The sequence below is a fragment of the Polypterus senegalus genome, chromosome 2 (assembly GCF_016835505.1).
Source record: "Polypterus senegalus isolate Bchr_013 chromosome 2, ASM1683550v1, whole genome shotgun sequence".
Taxonomy (NCBI): Eukaryota; Metazoa; Chordata; class Cladistia; order Polypteriformes; family Polypteridae; genus Polypterus; species Polypterus senegalus.
Genome location: NC_053155.1, coordinates 99,155,850 through 99,172,333, shown reverse-complemented (window position 1 = coordinate 99,172,333; position 16,484 = coordinate 99,155,850). Strand labels below are relative to the sequence as shown.

Below are 16,484 nucleotides of genomic sequence, written 5' to 3'. Positions count from 1 at the left end.
AAATAATAAAAGTAGAAGAAATACTGGAATTAATTTGAGCATATATAAAATATATATATTATGAATAAATGTCATGTTTAATGATCCCATAGTGTTTTCCCTTAAAAATAAACTCATACAAATGAGCTGAAACAGGATTTCCAGCGCACACACAAATAGGTCATCTCAGATATACAACTAACAAATAAACTAAAACAACACAGAAACAAAGTGGAGCACAAACTGTCAGGAATGAAAATATTTGTTGTGAAAAGATGTGTGTGATGCATGTATGTATGTGAAGGTAGTGAGTGATTTATTTTTTGCTAAGTGAAATAATAAGGTTCTGCATCCATGATGAGATGTATGGTATTTGCAGATGATATAGAGTCTGAACAGTTTGAAATACTCTGCCTTCAAATACACAGTCTGTTTAAGCTGCTTATATCCACCACAATTAATTAGTACATCAGACCAGATGCTGTCTGTGTCAGGACCCTCAGACATGATACTCAATAGCTCAATGGGGTCCTACTGTAAATGTTCACTCTTCGCTGGACTAGAGCCAAATCTCTCTCAGATGCAACATCATAATCATTATCTCTACCCCTACAATAAAAAAACTCACTTTCTCAGTCAACAGAACAGTGACCTGTTACTTTTGCATGTATTTTGTATTTTTCTGTTTTTTTGGCAACCAGTTTGAGAGTGATGTAGATAATGCAAAATATTTCCTACTTGACACCATAATTAGACACCTGAAGAGTACTGGAGTTTTATCATGCTTCCTATTTGTGGACTTCCTATCAACAAACAAATTAGGCATTCAATTTAGCCTTTATTACATGTTAATTGTATTGTTAGTTAGTTTTGTTTAGACTGTCACATTGCACAGTCTGTTCCATTTATGACATGTTATGAACTTGTACAGGCTCCCTCCATTCTATTTATTCTCTAATTAATCTCATACGACAGGGATGATATCATTACTCTAATTAACTTTAGAATATATCCAGAGCGTGGATCATATGGTCATTAATGGTGAGGTGAAATACTCTGTGGATTAGTACTTATATATTCAAACCAATCTTGACTGTATCTGGATTAGTACTTATATATTCAAACCAATCTTGACTGTATCTGAAGATTCTGAGGCAAAACATAGATGATATTATTAAACAAGTGCATCGGCACCAATACTTCCATAGAAATCTAAACTCAACTAATGTGTGCATATTGAAAATGCAGTCTGTTTGTATTTTCTTTATTCAGAGGGTTTTCTATTACCATTAAAAAGTAGGAATTGCCTTCAAACCAAAATCTCCTCTAAAGGCATTGGCACACTACATGATTTTCCCAGCAATTTTCAGTCTCAGACTTCATTTACAGAATTTTTAGCAAGTTGGGAGAGTTCTGGCACTGTCCTATGACCATCTATTGTATCATCCTCAACAACTTAGTGGGACTGGTTTGCGACTTACCCCAACAAAATCTTTTAGAAATAAGAACCCATGCCAGAAAGTCACCATGGAGAAATGTACTCTACCATTACCTACAACTCCTAGTCCTGCAATCGGACAGCCTCAGGCAACAAGATCAGCAACTCCTGTTGTCAAATTTGACATCCCCTCCAACTAGAAGCTATGAAATGTTATTCTGGTTTAAGGTGGTGGCTTTTTTTTTGCAAGAAGAAAGGTTTTCTGCATCATAGGGAATTGTATGCATATGTTAATCTACAGTAGTGTTTGCCAAGCAAATATGCTGTGTTCACTAGTGACTTGCTTGCTGGACATTTTCCTGGAAATTCAACATGTGGCTGGCATAGACAAATATTTTTTCCCTGCTCCCCATGATCCTTTGCAAGACCATGGTGACATCAAAAAGCTATAGCAACCATGTGAGGAACTTTCTTTGCTGCCTGGTCTGCTTTGTGCATATGTGATGTTAACATCCCCACATTACTTCAGCCGGATTTGCATTTTCATTTGAGGGATACATTAGCTGACCATAATGAGAATATTGTGGGTACTGCCACCGAATATATAATACTGGTCCCATTGTGTCACACAGCTAATTTTATATGCTGGCTAAATGGCCAGTGATACAACAACAACAACATTTATTTATATAGCACATTTTCATACAAAAAAAATGTAGCTCAAAGTGCTTTACAAAATGAACAATAGAAAAATAGAAGACACAATAAAAAATAAAAATAAGTCAACATTAATTAACATAGAATAAGGATGGCCAGGGTGGACAGAAAAAAAAAACTCCAGCGGCTGGAGAAAAAAAAACAATCTGTAGGGATTCCAGACCAAGAGACCGCCCAGTCCCCTCTGGGCAATCTACCTAAATTGAGTGATTGAGTAAAAGCATACTTCTGAGGATTAAAGTAATATTTATTACTATTTACAAAGTGCTTTTCTCTTCTTGATGGAGGAAGAAAGTGTGATGTGAAGTAACTGCATGGATAGATTGAAAGCAAAAAACTTAACAGTGTCATCTCCAGGCACTGACAGACTGAGGAGATCGTTCCTCCCCCACACTATGCGACTTTTCAATTCCACCCAGGGGAGTAAATGCTAACATTAATTTTATTTATTTTTTTTTTCATTTTTAATTACTATTTAATTTAATATTGTTTCTTTGTATCAGTATACTTCTGCTGGATTATGTGAATTTCCCCTTGGGATTAATAAAGTATCTATCTATCTACCTATCTAAAAAGATGTGCCATAACCCCATGTGGCTAATTTTATATGCTGACTGAATGCATAAGCAGTTAGCCACGTGATCCGTGACAAGTCAGAATAAACCTTAGAGAAGCGCATTCCCCCTCAACTGTCAGAAAACGCATGAAACCCTGTGAAATAAAAATAACGCAAGATTTATCACTATTTACAAGGCGCTTTCTCTTCTTGATGGAGGAAAAAGTGTGAAGCATCTATACATGTAGATCATAAACACAAAAAAAAAGTGCCAGGTGGCGTGGATGCTGTGTAGCTAACTGCGCAAAGTATAAAAAAATGCTGCTTGGTGCGGCTAGTTTGTGCCTTAAGAAATGGAGCTCTGTGAGCACAATGGTTTATGTTTTTATTAATTATTGGTAGTTTGTGGTTACAGTTTTCAGGTACATCTTTTGTTGCTTGAGGCATAGTGACATAATGGTTAGCAATGCTACAATGCTCACAGCTCTGGGCTTATTTTTGGCCACAATAATCGATCTAGCATAGTCTGAGGACACTTAACAAATTATTGCACCATTATAATGCACTCAAAACTAGTTCAGTTCTACTTCCTGATTAACTTCAATTCATATTGTGGCATTCTGAGAAGTTCCTAAACATTTCTTAGATTTTTGCCAAACTCATGGCCACACAAACTCTGTGGGATTTGTTCTTTACTAATCTCTAGTTTTTAATCTATTCTAACTCTGATACTGCCTGCACCCCCAAAAGCCTTCAACTAATAAACAACAGTCCCATTTTGCCTTAAGGTATTTGCATAGATGATAAAGTTGGCTAGAGCTGGCCATTTTTAGATGGCGCTGAAAGTTAAATAAAGTACAGTATGTATATATACAATATTTTACATGTTGGAATCTCATGCATTTTTGGTTGATAGAGTTTCATTTTTTTAATTTCTTGCCATTTATTCTGTACTCTTATATACAGGCATTGGATGGAAATATCTATGATCATATTAAGGAATATTTAATAGCATTCAGTGGGAATGAGCTTGAGTTATGCCAAGCTGTACAGCACACATTCCAGTTCCTTTTGGAAACTTCTAGCAGGGTAAGTCACAGTCTTTCTTTGTGCCTAATGATTTTGGGTCACATGTTGTATATAGCAATGCTGGCCTTCTGAGCTACAGTTGGAAAAATTTTTAAGTATGTAATGGATATTTAAACAATCTTCAAAAACCACATACAGATGAGTAATTTATTTGCTATTGTTTTTAACCTTTAATCCACAGAAATATACATACTGCATTAGTAATTACTACATGTGCAGAGTCTTAACAGACTTCACATTTGACAGAAAGTGATCATTTAATTAATTGGGCTTATTAAATAGTTTTGTTGAAAAAGTGTTACAAGTAAGGTACATTAGATGTAATATTGTTTTTTGTTCTGTATGATTATTATAACTTTAAAGTGAATGATCACCAAAATCACTCATAAATTATCAGAGAGGGAGAGAGCAGGAATTATATACACTACTGGAAAATAGTTTAAAAAAAAACTTCTGTTTTTACATTTTTCTTCAAAGTTAATCAGTTCAAACACAAGGAATGACCTAAAAAGTTACCAAGGTAAGCAGTAAATTGCCAGAGGTTTACATTTAAAGTTTAAGTTAGAAAAAAATGAAAAAAGGAAATATCTGAATATTACAAATATGCCTTCTTCAGCGAACAACTAATAAGTTCAACCTACAGATGTTCTGCAGCAATTAGAGTAAATTAAGCCTTGCAAGTTGAAGCAAACAATTTGCACAGTTTTCCCATCTTCTGTTGATTACTTATAAAAAAAAAAACTTAGAATGTTGTAAGTTCCAGTGATAATGAAAAGAAAACTGCAATTAACAAATTATTTGAGACAGAGCATTATTACCCTTAGAAGTGTAAGCCTATCATTTAGAGAAATTAAAAAAATATATAAGTGCCAGTGAATATAGTGTTCTACACAAGAAACTCCGATAGGAAGAGATCTGGCAGACTCAAAGTCACATCACAATTAGAAGACAAGTTTTTGAGGGTTAACAGCTTTACAAGATAGGTTCCTCACAGCTTAACAGTGGGTGAAAAATGCAAGTCTCAGTTTCTACTGTGAAGAGGAGACTTTGTGCTGCAGGTTTGACAGGGCCAGTGGCAGTAAGAAAAACATTCTTTAAAGGACAAAATAGGGACTTGAAATACTATCTGTGGTCTACTCCAGACTGGAAGAAAGTCTTATGGATTGATGAATCAAAATGTGAAATGTTTGTTCGTTGAGTTTGGTGAAAGGATGGTTCCTCGGTGTGAACTGTCAAATACAAAGAAGGAAGTGTGATGGTCTGGGATTCTTTTGCTAGAGGCAGAATTGGTGACTCGCATTCTGAATTAAAAGAGTTACCACAGTTTGGCTGTTATATCAGCAAAAGGTGGTTACTTTTGATTACTGTAATCAGAAAGTTAAATAAAATTTTGTACACTTAATGATTCCTTGACTCATTTTTTATTTGTTATTTATTTGTTCAGTGCCTTGATTTCTTTAAACATTTAGACAATAAACTGAATGCATTTCTATAAGAATTGAAAAAAACGGAGGTGTTCTAAAACTTTTGACCGATAGTGTAGGTTGAAACAAATGACAATAAATTTTGAATATGGAATCAATCAACGGCAGCAGTTTTTCTACCAACAAGGTAAAACTTGATGGCATAATTGTAATGTAAATGAGAAACATCAGTATAGAAATTAAAGCAGACACATTAACCACCCAGAAAAAGTGATTTTATCAACAAAAAATAAAAGTACATTTCAGGCATATGTCATAGCTTTAACTGCTACTGATTTGTTGCAAATGAGCCAGACTGTGTGCAACCATTAATTTTAATTATTTTGAGCTAGCTCATTATGCTTACTATTAGGATTCCAGATGCGTAAATAAAAGCTTTTTCTGGTTTTGCTTGTTACCTGTTGTAGACATTTACTAAATTCTAATTCAAAATTGTTTGCTTTGGTTATCTAAAATTAATTATTTAAAGATTTAACATTAGATTTTACCAGTGCCACTCACTGAAAATAGCAGGTACTGAGACATCTCAGAAGTACAAACCCTATTACCAGAAAAGCATTAAAAACTAAAATCTGTAATTTGGCAATTCACTTGATTTTTATTTAACAGGCGAAAGGACAAAGAAAAGATTTTCACTGTTTTCACCAATAATCTTAATTCTATTTGTTAAACATAAATTTAGAACACATTTTAGTTTTTATTGCATTTTTAGAAAGTTGCCAAACTTTTTTGGAAATGAGGTTTGTAGACAGTAGTTCAATGAATGCATATAGATACAGATAAAATTGCTTTTAAAACATAATTTGGTATAAGCTGTAGACACAGCACAAATGCCATGTAGTAAACTGAATATTCACATAATTTCTTTTAATCCCAGTTACATATGGAGATGTACAGTACTGTATAGTGCATAACAAAAGTCTATGCACTCATGCTGATGCCATATAAATTGACGGTTTTTTGTCCTCTATAAGATCATGTAAACAACAACATTTAAAGAAAAAGAACACTTTTTGGAAAAGCAACATTTAATGCTTTGGCTGCGTACGTGTTCACACCCTTAATAATGAGGAATGTAGTTATGGTTAAATATACTGCGGCAAATCTGTTGCTTTTTGGCTAGCAGCAGAATAAAAAGCACTAAGTGTTATGAAAGGTTGATTCCAAACTTAACATATGGTAGAAGCAATTTATTTTACTCTATTAATCTTACCAGCTTTCTTGTAGTTTTGTAGCCTGTCTGCAGTTGTAAATATTGCTGATGTGACTGTTCTAGAAGCATGCATGCATATACTCAATACATTTCGTGTAGAGAAAAATGAAGGCAATTTGTTCTAAGTGTGTTAACTAATTATTTATTGAAACACTTGTCTTTTATTTAAAGTTCTCAAAATTAATGAGGCCAAGAAATTACACCACTTCTTTGTATACCTAAACCCAAAAATATTACAAGCTTCCTTGAAGCCACTTAGCCGCTTAGAGCCGGTTTATGCTTCACGCTTAGAACATGAATGCATTATGGCTGCCACACGTTCCCAGTGTTCATTTGACATGATCATCAAACTTAAATGCTGACATACAGATGTATTCCTGGTGCTTTTCTTCATCTATTTCTTACATAGGCAATACAAGCATTGCACATTCTCTATCATAATTACGTGATACATTTTAAAGGTCTCACATACCATCTTCTGTGCCATCTTTTCTGCACCTTCGCAACAGTATCAGAATGTATTTGAGCCACAGGAAAAAAAATTAGGGACACAGTGAAGAAAACAAGGTCTATTTTGTGAATAAAGTGGAAAATCCAATTTTAATCTCATAGTTTATTTTGTCATTAAAGTAGAACGTCGCAAATGTCATCATAAAACTGACCCACTTGTTAATCGCTACTTGCTACTGGGGTTTCCTCCTGCACTGACAACAGTGGCAGGTGGTGATTGCCACACAGAACACATTAAATGTATAATATTCCAGTTCTCTGCACACTGAGAATCCTTAGATATATACAGTACTTATACTTATGTTTTACATTTTACTGATAAATTGTGAACTTAATTTAAGTAATGAATACTGTTATTAATTACACATATGGGGGCAGCATAGTGGCAGAGCGGTAGTGCTGCTGCCTCACAGTAGGGAGTCACGTCCCTGGTGTTCCCTGCCTGGAGTTTGCCTGTTTTCCTGGTGGGTTTCCACAATGTGCTGTGGTTTCCTTCCAAGGACATACAAGTTTTCAGGATTTGGTGATGCCCTAGTTGTATGTGTGTGCTTGTATTCACCTTGCGATGATCTGATGCCTCGTTCAGGATTGTTTCTGTCTCGCACCCAAAGCTAGCTGGAATGGGCTTATCCCTGGATTGATGGATGTAATCATTAAACATCCATCCTTTTCAGTGATATTGTGGCAAGGTATCCTGGAAATTTAATGGATATTTCTGGCAAGTCACAACACAGCAAATCGGAACGTTGTTTTCTCACCGTGATGATATCTTGCACTGGTGCCTGGTGGAATCCTCCAGATTTACATAAAGTACACCTGGAAGAATAAACAGTACACTGCTTGCATGGTAGTAGTGTCCGCAGGTGCATACATCCGTCATGTGAAGTTTAAACCAGGCCTTACTGGGGTACAATTGTGTGGACCAAAAAGTCCAAATGACATAAGGTACTAAAACATCACCAGTATTACTTGGGAATAAATCAGCATTCTGCATCTACATTCTGTAGGATGAATCTCAAAGCTTGTTGTAAAATCAAATGGCTCTGTTCAGAAGATAACGCTCTGCCTTTCAGTTTAACCTCTAAACTATTTTATATATTAAACTTTAGATTAAACTTAATCCATAAAGCATAGATATAATGTCTTGTATTGTTATTGCTGAAATAATATCGATGTGTGTTCCATAGCAAAAGCCTTAAGTGTAAATTGGACAAAAACTGTTGATATCTTTCATCTCATTGGACATAAAGTGGTTTGTATGTATGTTAACAAGGTGATATACAGTAAATTGTACCTGTACAGTAGATTGTAAGTTTGCTTTACATATACTGTAGAAGTTTAATTGTAATTTCAGGATTAATTGCTGCATGTTGTTGTTTTAGGTGATGCAAGATCTCAATCAGCAACTTTTTATGCAAGAGAATGAAATCTTCCACAAATCACAATCTTTTCAATTCCAGCCCTGTGATAGTGACATGGTATGTTTTTTTCTCCTCTTTTTACCAGTTTATTTTGCTTAGAAGTGTAATCTTACTGAGTACCAGGCTGATCCTCTTCCGTCAGAGCAGTGTCTGAAGAATTACACAGGCTGAATGTTCCAGTGTTTTTTCATTATTTGTAGCCCTTTGACAGATGGATGTAAAAGATCAGATTTAGTAAACTGTGCCATCTCATGCTTTATTTCTAAAATGGGAATTCTGTGTAGCTTTTTGTAAAAAGAAAGGGCTTATCAGAAGGAGACAGCAATATTGCCTTTTGTTCTTTACTAATACATTCATAACTTTTTTTGTTTAAACTATAGGTAATGCAGTTATGAAATGAATAAAATTTATTATACAGTTATAGTAGCTTGCCTTCAAAATTTTTTAATTGATTTTGCTAAAAGTAAACTTAAAATTAATATAAAAATTTTACAATATAAGTATAGAAATAATATTGGCTTTTTGTTGAACTACATCTGTGCATGGCTTAATACTTGTTTGTTTGTTGTGTAAATGAATAATGCTGTGTGATTTGCACTAATGTTGGAACTAATTCTACTTGTGGCCTTTTTTGTGTAACTTATCTGAAACCATACTTAAAATTCTTATTGCACTGATCTAAAGGTTCTTGATTCTGCTTTGTAACTGTTCATGATATTGCCTTTGCCACATTTATATAGTAATGGTTAAATTGTATTTATCCTTTCTTAACCAATGCAACAATTAATTTTTGTCAGAGTGTACCACTTTCTCTAAATATAAATGCTTTGCATTAATTTTAACTGTGTTCTATATTTATTTTTTGTTCAATATCTGTTACTTGTTCAGAGTTTAAATGCTTTCCAGCTGATTGACATTGAGCCCACACCCGTGAGTGCTATGAGAATGACTTTGGCTGAGGTATAACATTAAGTAATATTTATTAGTGGCACTTCTTGTGGGAGGTGAGGGGATGGTGACTGTTCTGTTGGTGTCTTATGGGATAACTCATATGCATGCAGACAATGGTGGAAGCCAACTGGCTGGAGCAAAATGTATAGAAGTTGTATATAAACTTCAAATGCTATCATTTACAAAGTCCCAGATTTATTTTGCTGTAACAGTTTTGTATTGTATTGTTCTCACTGTATTTATATAAAACTACATTTGTATAATGTTGTATTCATTAGTGTTTACTTCTTACTGGGAAAAAATGTTCTTCACCCTTGCATCCTTCTGAATCATAGCTTAAATGCATAAACATGTTTGTGCACATGATTTCCTTTCAACATGACAGATGTTGTCTAAGGCAGTGCTTCATGAGATATGCAGAGGATGTTTAAACATAACTGACTTTGTGATTAGGTGTTAAAAAAATCACAGTTTATGTTTTGAAGGTGAAATTATATATGTATAGTAATTTCGGGGTAAAGTGTTGTCATATTTTTAATTGAATTTTTGAGGAAAAATTTTCAGCTACACATGTATTGAATTGTCGTCTTGACATGTTTTTTAAATCTTCATATGCAATATGAAGAATATGTGAAAAATTGTCTCAAAAATAAAGTAACATATGGTTCTTAAACCCACTTAACCCAGTTCAGTCATAGGAGGCTGAAGCCTATCCCATCAGATTGTGTGGACTGATGCTTGGATGGAAATGCCACTTGTAGCGAAATAGAGAAGCATGCAGTTAATGCATTTGAACACACCAGATGCAAAATAGATTATACTATAATATTAGAAAGGGCCAAAAATATTTAAAGTGAACTCTGTGTGATACATAAATGGTTTATGCTGTTATTTTCCTTACACCCAAATGTTTCACTTCACATAGCTTAACATGGCATGTTCATTTTGTCACATTCGTCCATTCAGTTTCCTAAACTACTTATTCTAGTACAGAGTCAAGGTTGGCCAAAGTGTATCTTGACAAGGGGCACCAGTTCAGAAATCTTCCTTGGTCCAGACTTTGGTCCATTGCTGAGCCAATTTAACTCAATCTTGTAATTGTTTGGGATGCTGAGGTACAAGAACTTAAGTACCAAGAGAAAACCAAAACAAGTATTCAGAGAAAGTGTACACTCTGTACACTTAGTACTCTGGATGTGATTTGGACCTGTGGCACTTCTAAGAGGCTGGTGTGCTAACCAAATAACCCTTACCCAAATTTTAGCAGTCTACAATTTGTGATTTTCATATAACTTACAAATAACTAATTCCATTCCACTTCATCTTATGTATTTAGTTTTTATGTAGAGACAGTGCACTCCCTGTTTGATTATGTGAAATGGTGAAAATTTGTTTTCCTTTACTCGTTTTATTGATAGCTAGGTAGTGATGTAACATTCTCAAACTGACTTTATCCAGTTCAGTGCCTTATTCCAGCTCGTGTGCACATTTCTGTGTTGTTTTTTAGCCTTAAAAATTTTTTATTTTTTTCCTGACTTGTCTCGTGTTTTACCGCAATAGCTGCACATACACAAGGTTTTGTTTTCTTTTTGGGTTGTCATGTATTGGTATTTTAGCAAGCTCTAAAAATGTGAAATATACCAGTGATTCTCAACCTTTTTGGTGTTGTAACCTACTTTTCATTTATTATTGTATTAATCATAGCGATCCTGCTACATTACCAAATGAACAAGTACTCTTATGTTTATAAGGCATGGCCTCATCATCATTTACTTCTAGTCTCCACACAACCTATGCCATACTTGGTCTTAAGCAAAACCGCCAACCTATCTTTAGCTGAAAAAAGTAAATAATAAGCACATAAAACATCTGATTATACTATATTTGAGTTTACTGTTTGATTTTTGCACATATATAAACAGGGGCTTTATGCTTGTACCCTGTTCTTTATAATCTGTTCATTGCATCTCAGATGTTGCAGATGTAGACAAGCAAAGAATAGGCAATTTGTTGGCTTGGGGGTTTATTTTCATTGGAAATCAAACAGCAAAAGTCTGTTCCTAATAAAATGTTAGGCGAGTTTGTATTCTTGCTGAAAAATAAAAAGGCATCCATTCACAGCAGTGGTGTGCAAGCGGAAGGCACTCTCTGCTACAGAAAGAAGCCATTGTGAAGTCTCATGTTGCCATTGAACTCTATGTACTGTGTGCCTGACAGATTTCTTTAAGGTCCCTGTTTGAACTTGGGTCTCCAGAGACCATGGCAAAATGCCATCGTGTAAAGAAACGGGAATTGTTGTCATTTTACAGGGTAGGATGTTGAGTTTTAGGAGTGATTTGCCTTCCTTTTGCAAATTTAAAAAACAAAATCTTTTATGTGTTTTTTTTTTTCAAGCTTTGAATTTAAACATTTTCACTAAATGTAGTTACAGTATCTGTTACTGTGTGTAAAGAATCTGGAAACACTATTTATTTCTTCCCTCTTTGGCACTCCAGATAAAGTATGTTTAAAGTCCTAATTGCATATCTCATTAAGTACATTTTTAATCATGTAGGAACTGAATTATGGTGCTGTTATAAATGTGGACAACAGTCATGGTGCATGTACAAAATGTAAAGTGAATTATAAGTTGTCATACATTTAAGGGTAACCATCTGGTTCTATGATTCTCAGAGGTTTTAGTCTAAGAATGTTTTGTTAATTAATTTCTTCACCTGATTAAAAGTTGTAAAATTGAAGGCCTTTTCCTTCTCTCTTGCAATGTATCCATACTTCTCAAAATTAATATTCTGTTTGGTGAGATGGCAGTGATGATCAATTTACAGATATACATTTGCTGTCAGTATTTAAGTGATTAGCATTTTGATCTGTCAAAATGTCATTAAGAATTCTGGAACCAGAGAAGACCCTATGTGTATTTCTTATTAGTTCAGTCTTTTTCCACTGTTTTACATGTAGTATTCACTTTGACTGTTAGCCTTGAACTTTCACTGTTAATTAATGGGAATTAACGGGGTTATGGAAAAACAGAGGAAAAATAAGTATTAAGTACAAGTTTTCCTTTCCTGTTATTTGTTGTTAATCTTGATGCATGTTTTTCTATATAATTTCTGTAGTATGTAAATGTCCTTATGTTTTGTGTTTTTATTATTATAGTGATTTTTAATTTTAATGTATATTGTGCAAGTGAAATGTCTTTTTTTTTTTTTTTACTTTCCAATAAAGTGAAATTGTCTTAATCATGCATTCTCTTCATCTCCACTGTATGACTTCATCCCCTTCAGCCCCGAGAGCATCAAAAAATAAAATAATAATTAATTGATTGGTTTACTTAATTTTCATTATCATAGTGAATTATTTTTCTTGGGGTTATCTGCAAAGATGAAGCATTCAGTTTTGTTGCATTATGCTTTCAAATCAGTCCTTCAGTTTCCAGGTCATGTTATGAACTTACTGTGCAGAAACTGAATGGCTGAATGCTTCCTTAACATTTTAGTTTCATTTTTGGTTATCTTGCTGTAACAAACAAATTATGCATTCTCCCTAATGTTTTAAACATAGATTTTAAAGATCACATAACACATTCTGGGCCAATATTCATAAAGTTTCTTAGAAAAACTCTTGAGACCCATGATAAAACAAACTGGTGTAAGATGAAAAGAAAATCATTTTTAAGCAAAGTAGAGCGCTGTTTAAAATGGCAATCAGTGCAAGCTGGAGAGCTGAATTTGCATAAGTATTAAGCTATATAAACATAAATATGTCATAAATTGTACTAGAGATTTCTCATCAAATCTAAAAGAACTTCCTACATTATCAAGGAGTTATGAGAAATGCTCATCCTTCCTAGATTTGCACATTTGCACAGACTTGACATGCTTTTAATTATAAATGCTAAACCATGCTATTAATATCTTTATTTTCTATTGCACTTTGCAAATCTATACTGTTTTTGTAAATTTTAAAACTGATAAATGATATAAAAAAATGAGATATTATTTAGAAATAAATCTTGTGGGAAAGATATATTTTCGATAAAAATGTATATTTTTAATGTTTAACAAAAAGGAAGACCAGGCAAAATTCTAATTTCAATTATTTAGCTGCTCTTTTTTATCTGACATTAATCTTAAGGATCATGATCTCTTATGTAAGTGGTGATTATGTCTTGATTTTCAGCTATTTTTACGTTTTGTGTGGTGGTTATATAGCTCTGAAAGTGCGCAGGAAACCACACTTCTAAAGAGCAAACTCATTAACTCAGATTTGAATGTACATTATTATTCACAATAAACGGCATACTTCAGTTCATACTCGCATATATGTTAATCTATGTATGTTTTGGAAAATAGTTAAATGCAAACCATTTTTCCAGGGGCATAAACAAAAAATTAACATATAAGAACATGGAAAAAATATGAAATTGCTGTTAATGTCTCAGATAACTGGAGGTTGCGGTTGCATTTTAAATTCTGAGTCATTATGCCATTGATTTTAGAGACTCCATCATATGCCTCACTAAGGACTATATATTTGCTTTTTCTGTTTTAATCATAACAAGAGTACAGTGCTTTATCCACATTTTATCTCAGTACTACTTCATGTTAACTGAACACTTTTTCTTGGTCATAAATGATGGTCATATAGCTTTGTCACACTTTTTCACCACTCTTAGTTTTACATTTAGCAACATCAATATCCTTAGGATCAAAATTTTATTCTGAGAGGCTTTATGATGTGGCCTAGATTCTGTTTTGAAGATGTAGTTAGTTACAGCTATGTTTCTAGTTGCAATTGCCAAAGTGGTTTATGAATATTGATTATCATAAAATACCTTAAAAATTAGTCAATGAAATAAATAATATATTTTTGATTTAAACACGTTTATCTTATACTGCTGAATTATATACAGTTTTGTTTACATTTGATGTCAGACTAAAAACTAATACAGTGCAGACCTTTTAAACGTAGGTTCTTTGGCAACAGTTTTTTATATTATTGGTGAAAATTAATATAATCCTAGATTTAGATGAAAGAACTATGTGTTCGTTTAGACTTGGATTATTATATGCCTGTGTCCATTTTTTTTCTTCCTGTCTGTTCCTTAAATTGAGCAGAGTCACCATTAAGTTTTTTGTTGGTTTATAGAGTCGACAGTTAGAATCTGAGTCTGGAACAACTGAAGAGCACAGCTTGAACAAAGAAGCCAGAAAATGGGCAACAAGAATAGCAAGAGAGCATAAAAACATCATTCATAATGAACGTGTAAGTTTCTGTATTTGGCTCAAAAACATATCCAGCAGTACCTATGTACCTCACCTTTAGTCTCTTCGGATTTGGACTGAATTTCATTATTTAAGGGTATTGGGCAGGAATGTTCCTTGATGACATACCATGCAGCTACACAATAAAAATTAACATAGCAACTCAGATATTTCCACTATAGGCCTTCATCAAAATATAACGTAAAAATTCACTCATACAAGAAAACCATTTATTATGAAAAAATTGGATAAATCTGTTTGACATTGCTTGTATAATAATGACTAAACTTTGAGTGAAGTTTTTTCCAGTCAGGCTATATCACTCCATACGTTTTCCTAAAAATATCATAGTGCTTCCTCACATAATACCACTGTCTGGCTATCAGGACAGCCACATACTATATAAGCATTATGTTATAGCAAAATCCTATAAAACTGAGTTGATGCCAACCAGAACTCTTCTAGCTGCTTTCTAGGTTTTTTTAGCTTGTTTCTGTGATGCTTCCATTTTAATTATCACCATTCTGTTTCATTAAAATTGCTTATATAACAATGAGGCATCTGTCCATTTAGAAAGTCTGTAGGTTACCAGCAGAATTGCTATAGTTATAAGGTTTTGGCACTACACTGTTCGATGCATGGTGCCATAGGGTCTACCTATATTGTTAAGCTTTTTGTGCTTTACTTTGTAGTTTTATTCCGTAGTTTTTATTGATATTTTCATTTAGTATAGATATCTTTAACATCTTGATTTGTTGAAATTCGCTTTATATAAATGACATGCTAAATAAATAAAAAAAATACTGAAATTTTTTTTTCTTCTGTGTTTCTCACATAAATCATCAACTAATCAATGTCAGTTTTAATTTAGGGAAGACAAAAAGAAGTCACAGGTAACCAGAATTGGTGACTTTGGGAGGTGCAAAGCAACAATCATATTGTTATGATTTTTTTAGTTAACAAGTCCATTCAAGTAGAAAAACATGATTATCATTGTCTTAATATTTGATAAAACCTGACATGGTTTGTTTCAGCCCGGAGAATAAAACCCCACCAAAGTTACATGTAGAATAAATGTCAGTAATATGCAATTAACTCAGCACAATGCAACTTGGCAGACTGATTAATAAGTTTGTAGGCATACAATACATAGTGTAATAGTTGGTAACTTCACCCTACTTCTGTGCTATTGCCCAATTACAGGAAAAAAAGAGGGTAAAAGATGATTTATTGGTATAGTCTGTATGAGGTGTGCCTGTACTGTATGCATATATTTAATAAATACACAACCCCAGTTCCAGAAAAGTTAGGACATTATGGAAAATGATTATAAGAACAAAACAGAATGGTTCGTAAATTTTACTTTGATTTGTATTCAAACAAAAACAGTGTTAAGACAAAGTATATTCATGTTTTACTTAAACAATTGTATTGTTTTTTTGAAGATAGACATTTATTCTAAAACAGTGTGACGGTTATAGATATTGAGGTGACGTGAACCAGGGAATGTTAAACAGGTGAGGCAATCATGTTATAGTATATAAAGAGCCTACAAAAAAGGCCTAGTACTTAAAGATCAATGATGGGTTGAGGCTTACCAATTTGCCAACAGATGTGTCAGCAAATAATTGAGCACAGCATAAATCTGAAGAATTTGGGGCATTTCATCCTGTACAGTGCACAATATAACTAAATGTTTCAAGCAGTCTGGCACATAAAGGGCAAGAACAAAAGCCACATCTGAATACAAGGAATCTCTGATAGCTCAGATGTCACTGTCTTAGAAAACCATCATGCGTATTTAACAGATATCATGAGATGGGCTCGGGAATACTTCAGTAAACCTTTGTCAGTCAACACCA

At 33.7% G+C, this 16,484-nt stretch overlaps 1 protein-coding gene across 2 annotated transcripts in view; it reads left to right on the top strand.

The window, feature by feature from the left end:
* LOC120523191 (F-BAR and double SH3 domains protein 2-like) overlaps positions 1–16,484 on the top strand; it is a 233,679-nt gene that overhangs the window by 185,527 nt on the left and 31,668 nt on the right. Inside the window, exons 9-12 of one of the 2 annotated variants that reach the window (XM_039744241.1) lie at positions 3,657–3,779; positions 8,369–8,464; positions 9,296–9,367; positions 14,507–14,623. In XM_039744241.1, the coding sequence (XP_039600175.1) occupies positions 3,657–3,779; positions 8,369–8,464; positions 9,296–9,367; positions 14,507–14,623 (408 nt within the window). The remainder of the gene's footprint in view (positions 1–3,656; positions 3,780–8,368; positions 8,465–9,295; positions 9,368–14,506; positions 14,624–16,484) is intronic. The other variant, XM_039744242.1, reaches the window with a different exon arrangement.